This window comes from Branchiostoma floridae, chromosome 1 (genome assembly GCF_000003815.2).
Source record: "Branchiostoma floridae strain S238N-H82 chromosome 1, Bfl_VNyyK, whole genome shotgun sequence".
Lineage (NCBI taxonomy): Eukaryota > Metazoa > Chordata > Leptocardii > Amphioxiformes > Branchiostomatidae > Branchiostoma > Branchiostoma floridae.
In genome coordinates, this window is record NC_049979.1 from 27938462 (window position 1) to 27957980 (window position 19519).

General features: G+C 41.3%; 1 protein-coding gene and 1 long non-coding RNA gene across 2 annotated transcripts; one reads left to right on the forward strand and one right to left on the reverse strand.

The window, feature by feature from the left end:
• Positions 1–7925: 7925 nt before the first annotated feature.
• Positions 7926–8807, reverse strand: LOC118419288. The gene is made up of 3 exons (XR_004831614.1): positions 8689–8807; positions 8440–8499; positions 7926–8020 (listed from the first exon to the last, which is right to left on the reverse strand). It is a non-coding gene; the product is annotated as an uncharacterized LOC118419288 (long non-coding RNA).
• A 2607-nt stretch (positions 8808–11414) lies between these two features.
• Positions 11415–15089, forward strand: LOC118419145. The gene is made up of 5 exons (XM_035825459.1): positions 11415–12071; positions 12593–12620; positions 13411–13635; positions 13870–13979; positions 14887–15089. The coding sequence occupies exons 1-5, from the start codon at positions 11925–11927 to the stop codon at positions 15061–15063; spliced, it is 687 nt and encodes a 228-aa protein (XP_035681352.1). The 5' UTR covers positions 11415–11924; the 3' UTR covers positions 15064–15089.
• The last annotated feature ends 4430 nt before the right edge of the window (positions 15090–19519 follow it).

Genomic DNA, 19519 nt, shown 5'->3' on the forward strand with positions numbered 1-19519 from the left:
AGGCCCCAGACATATATAGTGCAGAAATAGGTCTGACAGTTCTAAAACGACCGCTAGGGGCCAAAATCTACACAACGCACTCTACTTCGCAAGAGCTATCTGCCACTCCAAAAAAATCATCATGAATGTCTATAACATTAAAAACGGGATGTTCCGCTGCAGTACAAATAACAATCCGCCAAGTGGCCCGGGCCCAAAATCTAATCATGTTGAGGTCTTATCAATACCCACCAACATACCAAGTATGAAGACAATCCATTGAGGTGTTCTCGAGTTATTGTGGTCACAGACAAACAGACACACACAATCACATATGCACGAACGCTGTCGAAAACATAACCTTATTGGCAAAGGTATGAAGTCACATGATCTATACATGGATGCATGGATCTAGGCGACACTACCACGAGAGGACATAGTGTTACGACGCCTAAAATATATCCTTTTTACGTCACACATTGTCTCGAATGTCATTCCAGATGTAACGTTATGTAAACATGGCTCGATTTATTAGGTTAATATTTTACTGGCTCTGAACCTAGTTTCCTATACATATACTATATTTTACATTTTACATCTGGACAACATACCGTATCATAGTCTAATCTGCAGTATATGTAAATGGGAAATATTACCTTATTTGCAGTCTTTCTCATGCCTTGTCTGATTTTTGCCGTGTACAGTAAGCGGTGAATGAGGGCCACTGTGCCCTGGAACCGTTCACACCGTGTCAGTGCAGTGTTGTACAGAGCAGTGGCCTTGGTCAGACATGTCGTGTCTTTAGTTTCTATTCCTCTTTTCAGGTACACGTCACCGAGGCTTTTGATCGCTTCCGTTTCTAAAATATTGTCCTCGTTCACAATACCTTCTATCATTAACTTGGTGTATTCAATCAGTAGATTGTCCTTGTCGTAGCCGACCTTGTCTAGGTTTGTGAACATTTCTGCAACTCTGACATGCGAGGAAACGTTTTTAACAGACTCCCTCACTGGATTTAGTTTCTCTGCATACGAGAGACGATATTCGAGACTTTCCTTCATTTCCTTGTCCTCACACCGGTGCAGTGCAGTCTTGTACAACACCTTAGCCCTGTCAAACTTAGCCACGTCCTTGAGTTTCTTACCATACTCCAAGTTCACGTCTCCCAGGCTTTTGAGCACCTCCACTTCCAACAGCATGTCCATGTTCCCCATGGCGTCCAACAGGGCGCGGGTGTAGTCATTTTCTGTACGCACGAGTCCAATTGTTTTGGCCCTGGCGTCGATTTCACGAAGTTCCTTGCAAATTCGTAACATTCCTGAACCTGGATTCTTGACAAATTCAGTGAGGATCTTCATTCATTAAAACATTGAAATAAGAGATAGTACAGGACTACAGGTGGCGTGCACGGCAAAGCGGATGTCTTTCCAGCGAGAAAACGGACACAGTTCAATGATTACACGAAGGACGCTGACCTTTGTGATTGACGACTAAATATGGCAGCGTGCGTAACAGTTTCACGTGCGCAGTGAGAAAATTTCTTATTTCATGTTGTCCCATATTATGTCTCAATGATGCAAAAAAACTGCAATTAGCGTAATTTAGCTCAAATGATTGTCTTCTCTACCAAAATTAGATACTACGTTACAGGCTTTTAATTTGACGTCATCTGCGCCATGTTGGGTATGTAAACACACGTACAGTATGCGTCTGTAAACACACCAAGATGCCCTTCATCCAGTGCACAACGAGAAAATTTCTTCTCATGTTGTCCCACATTATGTCTCAATGATGCAAAAAATAGCATAATTTAGCTCAAATGATTGTCTTCTCTACCAAAAGAAGACACTACGTTACAGGCTCTAAATGTGACGTCATCTGCGCCATGCTGGGTAACAGTGTGCGTCTGTAAAGACACCAATATGCCCTTCATCTAATTTCCCGCCAATAAGGACAAGGGGCTTCAAATCATAATGACTATGATGATGTACATGAAAAGTCTTTATATTGTAAGTCCTTTCCGTTGTCAGGATTCCATGTTAACACATGAATACTAGTAATGCAAACAACAAACACGTTTACATAATTTGTGCATGGTGAGGTACACATTTTTTTTACAAACTTTCATATAAGTAAAATTTGCATCATTTACCGCTAATGATTTATGGCACTTTTGCATTAGATATGCTAATTTTGTCATAGGCAATTGATGCAAAAAACGTAAAGTTACATTCTGCTACGGTCCTTATGTTATACACGGGGTGGGTGGAGGGGGGGCGTAAAGCGACCTTGATCTTCGGTATTTGTGGTCAGCATAACTGAAAAAGCTCTGTATATATATCCGGATGGATTGTACTGATATCTGATAAGTAGATAGGGGTTGGAGAAGGAGGGGGATAAGAAGTTCAAGGTCAATTTTGGGCCCCAAGGTGTCTGACCTTGGAACTGCAGAAGAAACTAGGTTTTTGTATATTTTTACTGAACATGCTACGATCCTGATTTTGATACTTACGTATAGCTAATCAAAACACCAATCTGAAATGTTTTACCTTCGAAATGCATGTTCTATCTCTGAATATCAGAGATATATAGCGGTGTTTATCTGTGTGTGTGTGGTGTTCAGCATTAACCCTATTCAGACCGGGCTTTTTTGGTCATCCCTGGACCGGGGGGGGGGTGCTTTTGAGGCCCTCCACTTCTAAGTCCTCTAACTCTTGAACGACGTGCCGTAGGGCCACCAAATTTTCAGGACATGATATCGACATAATGTCTGACAAGTATATGACGTTTGACGTTACGTTGACGTAAGATGACGTAATTATGACGTCATCAATTTGATTATATTGACCGGACCCATGAAAAAAGGGTATTCTCAGACAACTTCAAGTTATACTACAAAAATGTAACAACAAGTGCAGATTACAGAATCATAATGTTTATTACGACTTGTATTGCCAATAGCAACATCGATAACGTCATAATTACGTCATAAAATGACGTCATGCACATCTAAGATACGAGTTAGGCTCCGCCATATTATATCCACTACCTTGAATTTTTAAAACTCCTTTTTTTGCAACAAATAATCACAAAGGGCAATGGAAATAGACTAAATTCATTCATTTAGATGGTTTTTGATGAAAAAATACCAGGTAATTACAAATTTTAAGGGATAATTAGCTTGTTATTCTTGATCTGGCCATACGGTCCGCCATCTTGGATTTTGGGCTGATGACGTCATCAAATTAGCATAATTTATGCATATATAATTATGAAAGATATGCTAAATAATATAACATTTTATCTATGTAACAAAATAGCAGTAATATAGCAAATAAATGTGAAAAATACATTGTTAGAACCAAAAATAGTGATTTTTGGCAAAACAGCCTGTCAGCAAACGGTTGCCATGGCAACACGAAAAATGGAAAATTTGTCAAACTTCGTAAAATTGTTGCCAACAATATTTTAGGAAAACTCACATCGAAGTTGGCGCGGGCCTCAAAAGGCCCCCCCCCCCCGGTCTGAATAGGGTTAAGGGCAGGTGTATTCAGCTGTGTGGGAATAGTATTCAGCACCAGAGACAGGTGTGTTTAGCTGTGTGTAAATAGTATTTAGCACCAGGGACAAGTGTGTTTGTATGTGAATGGTGTTCATCACTAGGCACAGGTGTATTTACCTGTGTGAATGGCACCAGGAATAGATATGTTTACTCGCGTGTATATAGTGACAGGTGTGTTCATCCGTACACAGGTTCCCCATCCACACTCAAATAAACACACCTGACCTGGCTCTTACCACCAAATGAGGTGCTAATTTGCATAGATAATGTGAATGATCTTCTTTATCCAAATAACAAGTGCAAGCTTTATTGACACGACAAAAAGTACAGTGACTTTTGCATGGTCCACTATAAACTAAAAAAGAAATATACAGAATAGATCTTAAAGTTCTACGAATTAAACAATATAGGATAATAGGATTCTACTTATTTACCAATATAAAATAATAAGAAAATAACACCAAATACGTTAAATTTTAAGTTAAAGCAGAAGGTGTTAAGCTTCTACTGATGTAAGGTCGGCTTCGTCAACCATCTTGACTGGCAATCTGCAACCAGTGCTACAAGAGCCCAGATGTGCGGTACTATCCTTAGTGAGCGGCTTCCCTTGCCTCCATTATCAGGGCTTGTACACTGTAGCTATTTGCTTTCTCCACATAACCCAGTATATCCCAAGATATTGCGAGGTCGTTAAGTAGCGCGCTGATGTCCGGATGCGCCGAGTTCTCTCCAAAGATAGCTTTTCTCATCGTTAGCGCCTTTTCATAGTAAACGATTGCTTTCTCTTGATCACCGATTGCAGACCAGCAATCTCCTAGGCTGTGAAGCGACGTGGTGATGTCTGGATGCGGTGTGTTGTGTCCATAGAAAGCTTTCCTCATCGTTAGTGACTGTTCCAAGTAAGATATCGCTTTCTTTTGATCACCGATCATATCCCAACATACTCCCATGCAAAATAGTGACTTGGCGATATCTGGGTGCGGTGTGTTCTCTCCAAGGCTAGTTTTCCTCATCGTTAGCGCCTTTTCAAAGCAAACGATTGCTTTCTTCTTATTACCAACTGCAGACCAACATACTCCCAGAGAGTCAAGTGACTTGGCGATGTCTGGGTGTGGCGTGTTCTCTCCAAAGATAGTTTGTCTCATCGCTAGCGTCTTTTTGAAGTATACGATTGCTTTCTCTTGGTCACCCATTGCAGACCAACATTCTCCCAGGCTGTGAAGCGACATGGCGATGTCTGGATGTGGCGTGTTCTCTCCAAAGATAGTTTTTTTCATCGTTAACGCCTTTTGAAAGTATACGATTGCTTTCTTTTCTTTACCAGTTCTAGCCCAACATACTCCCAGGTTTTCAAGCGACGTGGCGACGTCTGGATGCGGTGAGTTGTCTCCATAGAAAGCTTTCCTCATTGTTAGTGACTGATCATAGTAAGATATTGCTTTCTTTTGATCACCAATTGCAGACCAACATACTCCTATGTTGTAAAGTGACATGGCGGTGTCTGGGTGCGGTGTGTTGTCTCCATAGAAAGCTTTTCTGATCGTTAGTGACTGTTCAAAGTAAGATATTGCTTTCTGTTGATTACCAATTCCTGACCAACATGATCCTAGGCTGTGAAGTGACATGGCGGTGTCTGGATGTGGCGTGCGGTCTCTATAGATAGCTTTTCTCATCGTAAGTGATTGTTCAAAGTAAGACATTGCTTTCTTTTTGTCACCAATTTTATCCCAACATAATCCCAGGTTGTATAGTGCCTTGGCGATGTCTGGATGTGGCGTCCTGTCCCCAAAGTTAGTTTTTCTCATCGTTAGTGCGTCTTCAAAGTACATGATTGCTTTCCTTTGATCGCCAATTGTGGCCCAACACAACCCTAGGTTGTGAAGCGATATGGCGATGTCAGGATGTGCCGTGTTGTCTCCATAGATAGCTTTCCTCATTGATAGTGACTGTTCGCAGTACTCCCTAGCTTTCTTGTGGTTGCCCTGATCATGACGAAGCCAAGATGTCCCTAGGTTGAGAAGCGTCCGCGCAATCTGTGGATGTGTTTCTCCGTGGAGAGTTTTCAACATCATTAAAGACTGTTCAAGGGAGCTAATTGCTTTCTCCTGATCACCGCAGTCCTGCCATGCTGACTCCAAGTTGGTAAGTAACATAGCAATGTCAGGATGTGCCGTGTTGTCTCCATAGATAGTTTTCATCATAGCTAAAGACTTTTGCAAATATTCAATTGTTTTTTTGTAAGCACCTAATCCATTCCAACACATTGCCAGATTGTTCAGTGCCCCAGCAATGTACAGATGCGGTTTGGTATTTCCAATGAGAGATTCTGTTATCGTTAAGAACTTTTCGTGGTACCTAATTGCTGTTTTGTGATCGCCCATTGCACGCCAACATGATCCCAATTCGCTAAGTAACTTGGAACGTTTTTTCATGTCGCTACGCATACCTGCATCCTTGAGCGCTGCCTCCAAATGGTGAATAGATTTATTGAAAAGGCAGAGGCTTCCGGCTATTCGGCCCATACATTCATTCGAGGCATCAAAAATGGCCGTTTCAAACACCCTTCTTGGTTGGGCACGTAACTTTCTATCTTTGTTCTGGATTAAGTCTACCATGCACATCCTCAAAGGCATAGCCCTGCAGTAGTACCTAAAAAGAACCTTTATGTCTGGAATGTGGATTGCTGACTTCAGGGTAGTATCAGATACCTCAAGCATCTTTGTTTGATACTCTATTTCGGGAAGTGGAGATAGACTGTCTTTTTGTCCTCCGTTGGCCATGTAGGTTCTCAGCCGGAGCTCTGCCGAGATGCTGGTCAGCACTGTGAGATGTTTGGCGTCTTCTTTATGGATCCATCCCGCTTCCTTCATTTCATCAATCACATCCCAGGTACTGGCTGACAATGCGATGTTACAAAACAGAGCCAGTAGATCTATGACTATGCCAGGGAAGCGATAAATGTCTTTCTTGACATCTAACAGTTGCCCAGTGGGCCAAAAGTCAGGAATCTGTCCAATCTTTTCTAGATCTTTCTGAGTGATATTCAACAATGGTCCCGTGGGTTCAAAAGCACAGGTCTTGCCCATGCTTTCCAAAAAGGGTTGCATTGCAAAGACCAACAGACGTCGGGTCTGAATATGGAAGAGGAGATCATCTTTGATGACTGTCTTCAGTATCTCCATATACTCTTTCACCAGGTCTTCGTCCCCCGCTAGGAAAACGAACCACATGAGGATGTCTGACAGGTTGTACCCTTCTGCCAGGGATATTTCCAGCTGCTGAAACTTCGCCATTTCTGAAGGTGTCTGGATCAGGCTGATGGGAGCTTTGCTCTTAGTCTGGTCTCTTCCGAATGGAGTTTTACTGGCCCATGGCATGAAGCCATCGAAGGCAAACCCATGAGGCGTGATAGAGTCGAAGAACCAATCTTTGTCTGGGTCTTCTGAATGAAAATCGTTGAGTGAAGGGATGGCCATGGCTGGGAGGATGGTCTCTCCGAGGTTGATGACTTTCAGGTGTAGGTAGTGTGTGAGGTTGATGAAGTACCGCCGTGTGTCGTCATTGTCCTTCCCTTCTTTAATCAGAATGGCGAACTCCAGGTCAGAGTAAGGTGTGACCAGTTCGGTAGCCTGTGAGCCTAACCCTATGAATGCGTACTTACATAGGGGAGGGCCTATTGTACTGATGCATTCATCAATAAGGGCCTGGATAAATATTTGTCTACCTTTTGCGATGGACTTGCACAAAGCTTTCATTGCTTCAGATCTTTCTGCCTCGACTGGCAGCATCTTTGGGTCATCGTCGTCATATTGATATGGGTTGTGTTGCTGGTCAATGGCTTCTAGTTGTGTCTTCGCACTGGAGCGCATGTCCTCTAATCGCTTCTGATGACTTATGGCCGAATCAGACGGACTAGGTTCACTGCCCACATTTGCTGTGTAGCAGAGAAACGATTTCTCTACGTCATGTAGACGTTTCTTTACTTTGTGTGTATTTTTGTCTGTTCTGGCTAGAGCTGCGTTGTACAGAGCTGCCGCTTGTGTGAATTTCCTACCTTCTTTTGTTCTTTTACCTGTGTGAAGGTACACGTCACCCAGTCTACAGAGACAGTCAGCTTCTCTGCGTCGATCGGGTTCGTTTTTATCTGTATGGGCAAAATAAAGATTGATGAGTAATGTGTTTGTCAACCAATCAAAATTTTTTGCTTTCGTGGCATAGCCATAGATCTACTGGCTGTTTGTAACATCGCATTTTCATCCAGTTCATAAAAGGTTTGTTTCTATGATCATGAGCATAAGCTTTGTTGCATTCAATTATAAGGCTTAGTCACAAGCATTCGAGGAGGATCTTGGAATGCGATTAGATAAACAAAACGCACCATGAATCAGTTTCAGTGCGGACGCAAACTCCTGTTCTGCCAAGTCAAGGTTCCCGTCAGTCAATGCGCGGTCACCTGTGGTCAGGTGCTTCTCGTACGTCCTATAATGGAGGTGATTTTATTTTGAAATTGGTGTTGGTCCATCTAACAACATAATGACCAAAAGCGTTACCAATCCTCATCTAGAGCAACAACAAATCTTATGGTGGCTAGATTAACTTATTATGTGTTACGCAAACATAAAATGGAAATATACTCAAATTGGCATAAATCTAAATGATGTCACAGCTAATCTGCTTTTTATCCTTTGCCCCAAATGTCCGATATTCCCATCAAGTTTACTGAATCAATGGGCCGAAGGAACACGTAGAGTTCTGTTTATATTTTGACGTTCTAAACTTGCCTAGGTACCATGTGGTATGCAATAGTTCACACTACAGTGCTCTGCCACATTTGTTAGGTATCAACTGAAGTAAGTACACATCTTCTGTCAACAACTAACAGCATTAAATGCACAAACCTATAGTCTGGAGCGGCGCGACGCGATGTCTGGCTTGCGATATATGCTGCACCGGCCGACCTTTGGGATGGTAGGTGGTTTTAGTAGTATAAACAACTTGATTTTGTTTTGTTACAAATTATCAATCTTAACCGAAGCTTTGTACCAAATCAATATCGAACATATAGTTATGAGCATCCAATTTTTAGTAAAAAAAAACACTCAGACATATCAAATAATCAACAGTAAAGCAAACACTCCAATGCTTACATGAACTGTTGACTCCCTCTATCAGCCATGACGTCAGAGCTACATGACATGCCCGGCAAGTCCCGTGATAGGTGGTGACTCTGGGATTGTTGTCTTCTGTGCTTTGGACCCTTGAATATTTCCAATTGAAAGGAACATATGAAAATCAATATTTGTCAGTTTGTGTCAGTTTGAGTAATAAGAAGATAAAGTCTCGCTGGTGTTGAACTAGGAGGACGAATCGGCCTTCATTAGAAATATTTTTGAGGAGTTCATACGGAGTTCAAGGTGGATATAAAATCAAATAGGGTAATGGAAATATGGCTGAAAGTATGGAGGCTTATATGCAGTCCCACGAATGAGAATATGTTTAAAGCCATACTGACTTTGTGGATGTCATACAAGCAAAAATAGATGACAAATAGGTTGTCGAATTTCTCATTGATTATGCAAATAAGGCCCCGCAGTTCGAAAACGGCCGCTAGTGGCCAAAGGCTACACAACTTACTTTCCTTCACAAGAGCTATCTACCACTAAAAAAATCATCATGAACAGAGCATGTCTATAACATAAAAACCGGGTGCTGCAGTGCCAAAACAAGCCGCCTGGTCGCCCAAAATCTAACCATGTTGATGTCTTATCAACACCTACCAACATACAAAGTATGGAGACAATCCATGAAGGTGTTCTCGACTTATTGTGGTCACATCACATATGCACGAACGCTGTCGAAAACTTTATCTTCTTGGTAAAGGTAACAAGTCACATGCTGTATACCTGGATGCATGTATGTAGGCGACGATACTACGGGAGGACATAGTGTTACGGCACCTAAAATATATCCTAATTTTTACGTCACCCATTGTCTCAAATGTCATTCTAGATGTACATGCATGTAGATATGGTTCGCTCAATTAGGTTAATTTTTTACCGGCTCTGAACCAAGTTTCCTGTACATACACTATATCTCACATTTTAAGAGTCCGGACAACAAACCGTATTATAGTCTAATCTGCAGTACATATAAATGGCAAATCAAATATTACCTTATTTGCAGTCTTTCTCATGTCTTGTCTCATTCTTGCTGTGTACAGTAATCGGTGAATGAGTGCCACTCTGCCCTGGAACCGTTCACACCTTACCAGTGCAGTGTTGTACAGAGCAGTGGCCTTGGTCAGACATGTCGTGTCTTTAGTTTCTGTTCCTCTTTTCAGGTACACGTCACCGAGGCTTTTGATCGCTTCAGTTTCTAGAATATTGTCCTCGTTCACAATACCTTCTATCATGAACTTGGTATATTTAATCAGTGGAGAAACCTTGTCGCAGCCGATAGTTAACCTTCGGTCTAGGTTTGAGAGCTTTTCTGCCACTCGGACAAATGAAGACACTTGGCTAACAGACTCCCTCGAAGCAAGGGGGTTAAAATTTCCTATTTTAACCTTTTTGCTGGAAAGTCGTAGTTTCTCTGCATACGATAGACGATATTTGAGACTTTCCTTGATTTCCTTGTCCTCACACCGGTGCAGTGCAGTACTGTACAACACCTTAGCCCTGTCGATCTTCACCGCGTTCTTCAGTTTACTATATCGTTCCAAGTTTGCGTCGGCCAGACTTTTAAGTACCTCCACTTCCAACAACGTGTCCATATTGGTCATGGCGTCCAGTAGGGCTCGAATGTAGTCTTCTTGTGCACGAACTGGTCCAAGTTTCTTGGCCATTGCGTCGACTTCGCGAAGTTTCTTGCAGATTCTTAACATTTTGGAACCTGGATTTGTTACAGATTTAGTGAGGATCTTCATTTATGGAAACTTTTAAATGAGAGCAAATTCTGGTGACATGACAAAGCAGACATTTTTTCCACCGAGAAAACGAGCACAAAGTTCAATCATTCATCGATCGATCGATTTTCAAGGGGGACATCTCTACAATGGGGGGGGGGACTTTTTCCCTGGGGACATTTCTGTATGGGGAAAACTTTTTCCTGTGGGGACATTTCTGCATGGGGGATTTTTTCAAGGGGAACATTTCAACAAGGTTTTATTTCGGCACTTTAACGGGGGTTTCATTTCTGCATGGAGGGCACTTTTGTCGTGCCATAACAATGTGACATGCACTGTGCCACCATATTCTGTATTGAGTAATGACGTTAGATTAGTACACTAATGTAGATAGTTTGTAGTTGCGAGTTATGAATATTATTAGCTATACTTTGCACTTGACAATCGTTGAATTTTCATGGTGGACGCTTTTTAATTGGGGACATTTCTGCCTTGAACGGAAGACTTTGACCCTTTATGTTTGCCGACCGAATATGTGAGCGCGTGTAACAGGTTCCCATGGCAGTTAGAAAATAAAATAAAAATCTACTAACCGAAAAAAATCTTATCATATCATGTTGTCTGAATTATATCTAGATCATGCAAAAATACTTTAAAAAGCACAATCTATCTCAAATTGCGGTCTTTTTGACCAAAACATATTTCATGATTGAAAATCCTTTAATTGAATCCTAATTTGCATAATTCAATTTTGATTTTGATGAATTGCCCTTCCAGGGCAAGTTACTGGGGGGTCTTTTTAGGCACAGCTTCAGGTTGAACAAATGACTGAAAACACATAGTACGGTATACGGAACAACATGCTTTCTTTAACATCTTCTATAACCTTGGAATTGATCTTGCCATCCTATGACATTGGTAGACGTTTTCCAGTGTTTTTTTTACCATTCTACAACGTATCTTTGCTCATTTTACAATTGCTTCATGTCTTTTATTGTATGGTTGAAAACTTTTCTTTTGGAAACGCGCGCGGATGTCATCTCTATAATCAAATCAACATGGCCCAAGCCAAAGTAATGGCAATACGCAACTCACATACGTATTTTAAGTTTGACCTGGGCCTAATAATGCATGTAAGATACATGTGTTGCATGTTATAGATGGAAATATATAGTATGTTCGTGTTAAATGGTGACCATAAACGAGGAACTGTAATCATTGTCTGGCCGTACCCCGTGTTACCAGATGTATACAGTCTGCACAAAGCATTTAGTTGCCAAGAGAGACGACAGACAAAGGGAGGGGAAAGTGATACTCCGTGTCCCTATCAAGCCGACGGGATGTTTGCCGAACAATTACTGATAGGGGTGTAACTAAACCCGAAGAGACGTCTTTTCTTACAACCCCCCTTGTTGTACTGTAAGTGGGAAAGCGCCTGTCAGTAGTCTAGTCTCTGACACGTACTACTGGGACGGTGTCATGGCGTCTCCTTCGCTATACTGGTTGGAGTATTCCTTCGCAGGGTCCGAGCAAACGCCACTTACCGATCTCATCAAGGGAACAGTGCATGCGCTGACTAAAGCTATGTTACAAACGGACCAAGGAAAGGTTCTGTTTGTGTTTAAGGTAAGCATCCTACACTAGGGGAGGGACTCACATGTTATTACCACCTGTTCCTTATAGTATCTTTTAGTGTATATAAAGTGTTCGTTATGTAATAGCTGCACACATGTGCGCACAATGGTTTGTTGGTTGACTGTCTAATCGTAGCTGACGGCGTCCGTACGTAATTAACTGCCTTACCGGTCAGTGTAACCTGTCTATGTAAACAATGCAACAAATTAAACTTTTATCTTTCAAGATGTAACGTTAAAGAATGCACTGTCAGGTATCATGTAACAACCTTACGCTGTAGTGTTGTACCAAAATCACTTCAGGGATTTTCTTACATTGATAGAAAGTTTTCGACTTTTGTTTTTTTAACTAGGCCATTATGTCTGTAACTTCTGTTGCGAAGGAGGGTGTGGTACTTGATACCCGGTGATTAATAATGTAACTAATACGATTGGTTGACGTATATATAGACAAGATGATTTTTCTATCCTTTTTTACGGCAAGGACATCAGTGTTTTTCTGTACACACACAGGTGTTAGCAGAGCCAAAGATTATCGTCCGTAAGTATTCAGGTTACATCATTCCCACAGTTGTGTTTGCATAGTAAATAGATAGCTGTTTAGGGTAAATATACCGCTGCCATTACCAAGTCGTTACAAAGATTGGTGCCAAAATTACCACAGATATTTTGTGGACATGTTAACTTGGTTGGGTAATCTTTCGTAGTAATATTATTTTGCAAGAGAATGGACTTCTACCGGTGCGAATATCATAACCTTAATCATAACGATGAGACAGACTATGACACGTGCTTTGCGACTGCATTTGCTTAAACTAATAGGAACACGTCGGTAGAACGTACTGCGCCTGCGCGAACCCGAGTGGTTTGGTCAACGTTGCATTGAAATCCCGCTTGTTGCACAGTATATGTTAGAGACATGGTTTCATGTAAAACGTACACGGTATTTTACCCATATATACGCACGTACTTTCTTAAATGCGGCCCTTTAGTAAACCGGGAGTTTAGCATGTCTATACTTTTCGCGCAGGCGCAGTACGTTCCGGTGACATGCTACGAATAGGCCAATTCCATAGCTCCGCCCACCTCCGTCAAAGCGCAGAAATTCGACTAATTGACGGATATTCCGTCAAGCTCCCATTGGTCAAACTGCTAATTGCTATGCTTTCATTGGTTGAATTCCTAATTATATTAGTCCCTCTATTGTCTCCCAATTACCCCTACCGATCAAGACAGCAAAGCTCCCATTGGTCGAACTACTAATTGCGGCGCTATTGGTTGAATTACTAATTGTGATGGACAGTCAGGATCAGTCTTTTGTCTTCTAACAGTTATCCAGTCCAGCACCCCTACCGATCTAGACACTGCTCTGACGGCCAACCCCGTGCCGTCCCTGGGCCGTCAGGTTCAAGTCAAGTGTCGGCCACTGCGGCAATACGAGGCGTTTGCTAGCGAGGTGCTGGGAGTGGAGTACCCGGGGCCAAAAACTCACGAATGGTCCTCATCCCCCACAGAAGGTTTCATCTACTGGATAGACATGTATATAGGATATAGCGGTAAATTCAAATTATTTTTGTTCTGGTTGTATGTTCTTTGGATTATGTGGATGACTTCCGTGTGGGCAAGTTTCCAAGAGAAATTTTCGACCATATTGTACATCGTTAAAAATCGTTGCAAAATGAGTAAATATATAACGTTACTGTAAGTCGTAAAAAGTATCTTCTATTTTGACTTTGGAATTGACTCTCAATCCCACATACAATGTAGTTGTCTTTGTTTTGTAATTGTAGGTCTGAAACAACAGCAACTGTTTGACGTGTGGAGAAAAGAAGCTATGTTGGTGCTGCAAACCGTCGGGAGCGGGAATGCACAACTCTTCAAAGTACTGGCCGAAAGAAGGGTCAGTATGTGTAAAGTTACTAACATTATCCTAAGCAGTTGAGGAGGGTTAACTTTGTAGCTGAGCAGATGTTCGGCGATACATCGTCGGTATTCGTGTTGAGTCATTTGGTTAAGATATTCAGATAGAGGAATGTAACGGTTACTTAGGCCAGAGAAGCTTTATTTTTTCCGTCCTACTCCGGTGCTTGGGAGCCCATGTCGTCGATTTTCATTGTTAAATCTATCCTTTTAAGCTTACGAAAGTACAACAACGTACATTTTTATCAGTGTCATGTCATGAAGTTCAGATTTTTGGGACATATGGGGTTGAAATTGTATTTCCATCTGTCCAAACAAGCAAATTTCCGTCATTGGGCCCTTCCTGGAGACAGGACGGCCCTGGTTTCATCGAAATGCAGCTTGCACCCTGTGCTCATTAGCATATGTGCTTATTTACATAACTCCACTGATTGGTTATCATCTATAATCGAGGTAATTGACCACCTGGCAGAGGTACGCGGGAACAGGTGCAGCGCTGTAAATAGCACAATTTTTAATGCGGAATTTTGCTCGTGTCGAATGAAAGTAACAAACGTCACCATTAAATTGTGCTCACCCATGACGAGTGTATATTCTTTCAAGCCAAACCAAATGACGTTATATTTGATAATCAGACATTTGTAGTCAAGTGATTTTGAAAATAGCACAATTTTTAATGCGGAATTTTGCTCGTGTCGAATGAAAGTAACAAACGTCACCATTAAATTGTGCTCACCCATGACGAGTGTATATTCTTTCAAGCCAAACCAAATGACGTTATATTTGATAATCAGACATTTGTAGTCAAGTGATTTTGAAGAAATATCAAGGACGTTCTATCATATATAGAACGTCCTTGGAAATATATATTAATTTTCTTTTCTTAGGTGATGATGTTCTTGAAGGCATCCAGTCCAGATATGTTGGACAACGTGCTGTACAAGTTACCTCTCATCCAACACTTAGGTGACCAGGTGCAGCTCGTGTGTAAACCCGTAGTACCGTACACGTATGAGGACTTCTCCAAATCTAACAGGAAAAATGACGTCAACAAGAAAGTGTGAAAGGGTAACGTTATAGACCGATCCTATAGCTCCGCCCACCTCCGTCAAAACGTAGAAATGCAAAGTTTTAGGTAAGTTCCCATTGGTCAAACCGACAATTGCTATGCTACCATTGGTTGAATTGCTAATTGTGAATGACAGTCAGTATCGGTCTTTTGCCCGGTTGTCCTTCCTTGTGGACGATGACTGTGGTAATTACAAACTAGGATACTGTAAAATGGAAAATATTCCCAGTAATTTTATGTTTGCGTTTTTCAATGTCACTTCTTCAACGTGATTTTAAAGCCACTGCGAAGTACACGTTGTATATATTACGTATTGCACTATACTTTATGTTTGTATGGGGTATTGCTTTCTCTGCTTAGCATTCAGCACTTATAAGAAGAGTATTGTTGTTAAACACATACCGCTAACAGTGGACTAGTCCTCAGCTGTGTGGTAAAAGGGTTGTAGAAACAAAGATGGGCACTGTCCTATCTATATGCTGGTGAGAGGGGGAAGAATTTTAAGTACATGAGGTATAGTAAATGCATTTGTATAGGGTATTGCATAGAATTTGCTGTTGAACTTGGTTTCTTGAAGAAAGAAATCATATTAATATAATTCTTTTGTTATAAAAACAGCTTGCTGTAAATAGCATGAAGAACAATCACCAACTCCAATACCATCATCCATGGTTCCTACTTTTTAATATGAATACATACATGTATTGTATACATAGTTTCAAACTGACGTTGTACAAAACCATGACATTCTTAGTAGTTACGGCCACAATAGTAAATATAGGACAGAAATGCATAATACAACATTATGCATGTATTTCAGGGTTAAGTTGAAGTGGGTATATCACTGGTCCATGTCTGTTGGCAACAAATTATTGCGGCAACTTTTTGCCAATTTTCCCTTACAGTCACACTGACGATCAACACACTGGTAAAAATACATGATCTCTGTAGACAAAATGGCAGCGCCTGGAATGTCACATCCTCAGTTTGGCCCCAAATGGTATCGGACCGGAGTTTCTTTTACGATTTCGGAGGTTGGCGGGCAGCCTCAGGCCGAAGGGCTACAGTTCCGCTAGTAAACGTAGGACGCGAAACTTAATCAATATGGCGGAAAGCCGTTTACTGTCTCTTTCCGACAAACCTATTGGTACCGTCTGTTGCCTCTTTATTTTGGTTAGAATATGTTGTAAAATTTTAATTTTGGACCCGAAAACTATCATTTTTTAACACTTTTTTGATCGAAGCTGCTTGGAAAAAACGAATTTTCCCAGGATAACGGCCTACGTGGTAGAGAAGCTAAATTCTTCATGTTTGTGTAAAATGAAAATAAAAAAATTCCATGTGATAACTTTTTTGCAATCTCCGATGACGTCATTTCTTCGAAATCGCATGAAAAACGCCGCTATTTGGGTCATCAGGCGAAAAAACCGCATCACCGTTGCAGCGGACTAATACAAAAATGGTTTCGCTGGCCGACCAACTACTCCTCGCACAAAAACAATACAACCCACGGGCTTTTCAGAAAATACGACAAATCTATGCTCAGCTATAACGATCACCAAGCCATAGGGAGCAAAAGTTAGGGAGACAACAGCGCACTTCCGGCCTATTACACCACCCTTCCGCCAACTCCGGTCAGATTTGAACTCCGACCCGGAACCTTAAGAGGGACATTTTTTCTCAATATGTATTTTTATTACTTAAAAAGTTCATATCTACCATATATCCAAATTTGGTTTGTCTCCGATGGTTACTTTTCCCACGGGAGCGGTTTAAAGTCAGGTCAAAAACACTGTATTTTGAGGCTATCAAGCCTAGATGCATATTGAACCTACGTTATAATACAGAAACATTAAAAAACATGCTTTTTTCTGACATCGCTTTTCTGAAAACGGATAAAATGGGGTGCAAAGTCTGCCCATAAACTTGTCCGGGAAAGTATGTGCACTCTCCGTCGTTTCGGTGCTACACATCGGTAGAAAACCGTCTTTAAAAGTTGGCATCGCTGACGTCACGGAGTGACGTCAGAGGTTGCTCAAGGAAAACAGCAGGGGGGCGCGTTTAAAGTTCGTCGCTTGTAAGTAAAATGAAGAATGTGCCAGATTTTGACATGGAGCAGTAGACCAGATCTCACACTTTCAGAATCAAACGCGTCCGACACCAAACTCTTAACTACTTCGCCGTGAACGGCCCCTTAAGAAGCACAATGCGCCCCAAATGTGTGCAAGAATGCATTCTTACACAGTGCAAAGCACAAACTGGATCTTATTGTCGGCGCTAGAAGCGGGCAGTTGGAATAAGCGCGGCAAAGATGTGTAGTGCTTTTGATAGGCTATTACTACATACCACCGAAAGAAAAAAAGATCGCCGCGTTAAGGAGCTATGAACCGAAAGTCAGTAAACCCAGTTTCTCCTTAAGTTAGGGCTTAAAGCACCAAGATTTCAGCTTTAATGCCCATTTAAGTCATACTAATGCACGGCATCGCGAACATATGCGATAGGTGAACGACAGAGGTCGGCTCCAATCAAATGACATAGAGAAAGATATGATTTTGGAAAATTCTGCCCGCCAGAATCGATTAAAGTTGCCCGTAATGGTAGTTCTAAGGGGGGGGGGGGGGTGAAAAAGGGGGAGGGGGGCGCCTAGGGCCTGTACATGAATATGCTGACTTTTTAACTAGAAAAATGAAAAACGGTGTTTGTTTTTACACAATATAACGACATCTGATGGAAACTTTAAAATGCGTCGAAATTACGTAATCTATGACGTCATATATGGTACAAGCGCCGCCCTATTAAGGTATCGGACCGGAGTTTCTTTTACGATTTCGGAGGTTGGCGGGCAGCCTCAGGCCGAAGGGCTACAGTTCCGCTAGTAAACGTAGGACGCGAAACTTAATCAATATGGCGGAAAGCCGTTTACTGTCTCTTTCCGACAAACCTATTGGTACCGTCTGTTGCCTCTTTATTTTGGTTAGAATATGTTGTAAAATTTTAATTTTGGACCCGAAAACTATCATTTTTTAACACTTTTTTGATCGAAGCTGCTTGGAAAAAACGAATTTTCCCAGGATAACGGCCTACGTGGTAGAGAAGCTAAATTCTTCATGTTTGTGTAAAATGAAAATAAAAAAATTCCATGTGATAACTTTTTTGCAATCTCCGATGACGTCATTTCTTCGAAATCGCATGAAAAACGCCGCTATTTGGGTCATCAGGCGAAAAAACCGCATCACCGTTGCAGCGGACTAATACAAAAATGGTTTCGCTGGCCGACCAACTACTCCTCGCACAAAAACAATACAACCCACGGGCTTTTCAGAAAATACGACAAATCTATGCTCAGCTATAACGATCACCAAGCCATAGGGAGCAAAAGTTAGGGAGACAACAGCGCACTTCCGGCCTATTACACCACCCTTCCGCCAACTCCGGTCAGATTTGAACTCCGACCCGGAACCAAATGAGACACGAGATATCTTACCGAAATCGTAGTGTTACCACTGAATCAAAAACTAATGTACGATGATTAACATTAATCAAGAAGAGATTTGCAATGATCGCACCTGTTGGCAACTAGTTTGAAATATTGAAAAAAAAAATTGCCATTTCCTGTTGCAAACAGTCACAGGTCCAGTGAAATACCTGCTTTACTTAGTAAATACATGTATATGACTGGCAACACCATGACTGATATGAGTCTGTTGCACTTCAAACAGATCTGTTTGGTACACAATAAAGAACACAGGGTGTAATATTAGCTGCTCATGTGGTTTTTACAAAGCACTTCGTAGTTGAGACAAATTTCACTACATATACATTGTAACAAACATGGAAGAATTTCTGCCAATTGAATGATTTTTTGTTTGTAGGTTACACCAATTTAATATCTTGATTATCAGATTTTTCAAGGAAATCAATGAAGCAAGTAGCTAGTTGGCAAAATACAGATTTCTCTGATGTAGCCATAGGACTGTAGCTTTGAACCACTCACAACCGGAAAGGACCCATATCCTTTTCGGTAAGTGTGGTCGGTCCTTTAACGTCCTTGAAATGTGGCTCTCCTGAAACGTGGGACCTCCATTTGACGTCCTATCCAAGGCGGACAGATTTCAAATTTCACAATAATAATAGCATGATAGATGGAAAATTGCAACAACTAGAAAGAGTAGGACTTTCCTCTACTATTTGTGGGAAAATATGAGCATTTTTGGGTCGATTCATCTGCATATACTGCATGGCACACAGTCATGATCTAATTTCATTTTCAAATAAAAGTTAAGAAAGTGTCGAATCTGCAAACCAAGATATGAAAAAATAAATAGTTTCCTGACAAAAGGTAGTGGATTCTACCTGAAATGTCTGACCCTTTCAAAATCATATCCAGTTGCAAGAGTAACTACTATTTGGTGTATCTCAATACATGAATGTCTAACCTTCATCAACGTATG

Coding starts and splice junctions, on each gene's coding strand:
- LOC118419145 (XM_035825459.1), top strand. CDS start 11,925: ATGGCGTCTCCTTCGCTATACTGGTTGGAGTATTCCTTCGCAGGGTCC. Junction 12,072..12,592: donor AGGTTCTGTTTGTGTTTAAG/GTAAGCATCCTA, acceptor GTACACACACAG/GTGTTAGCAGAGCCAAAGAT. Junction 13,980..14,886: donor AAGTACTGGCCGAAAGAAGG/GTCAGTATGTGT, acceptor TTCTTTTCTTAG/GTGATGATGTTCTTGAAGGC.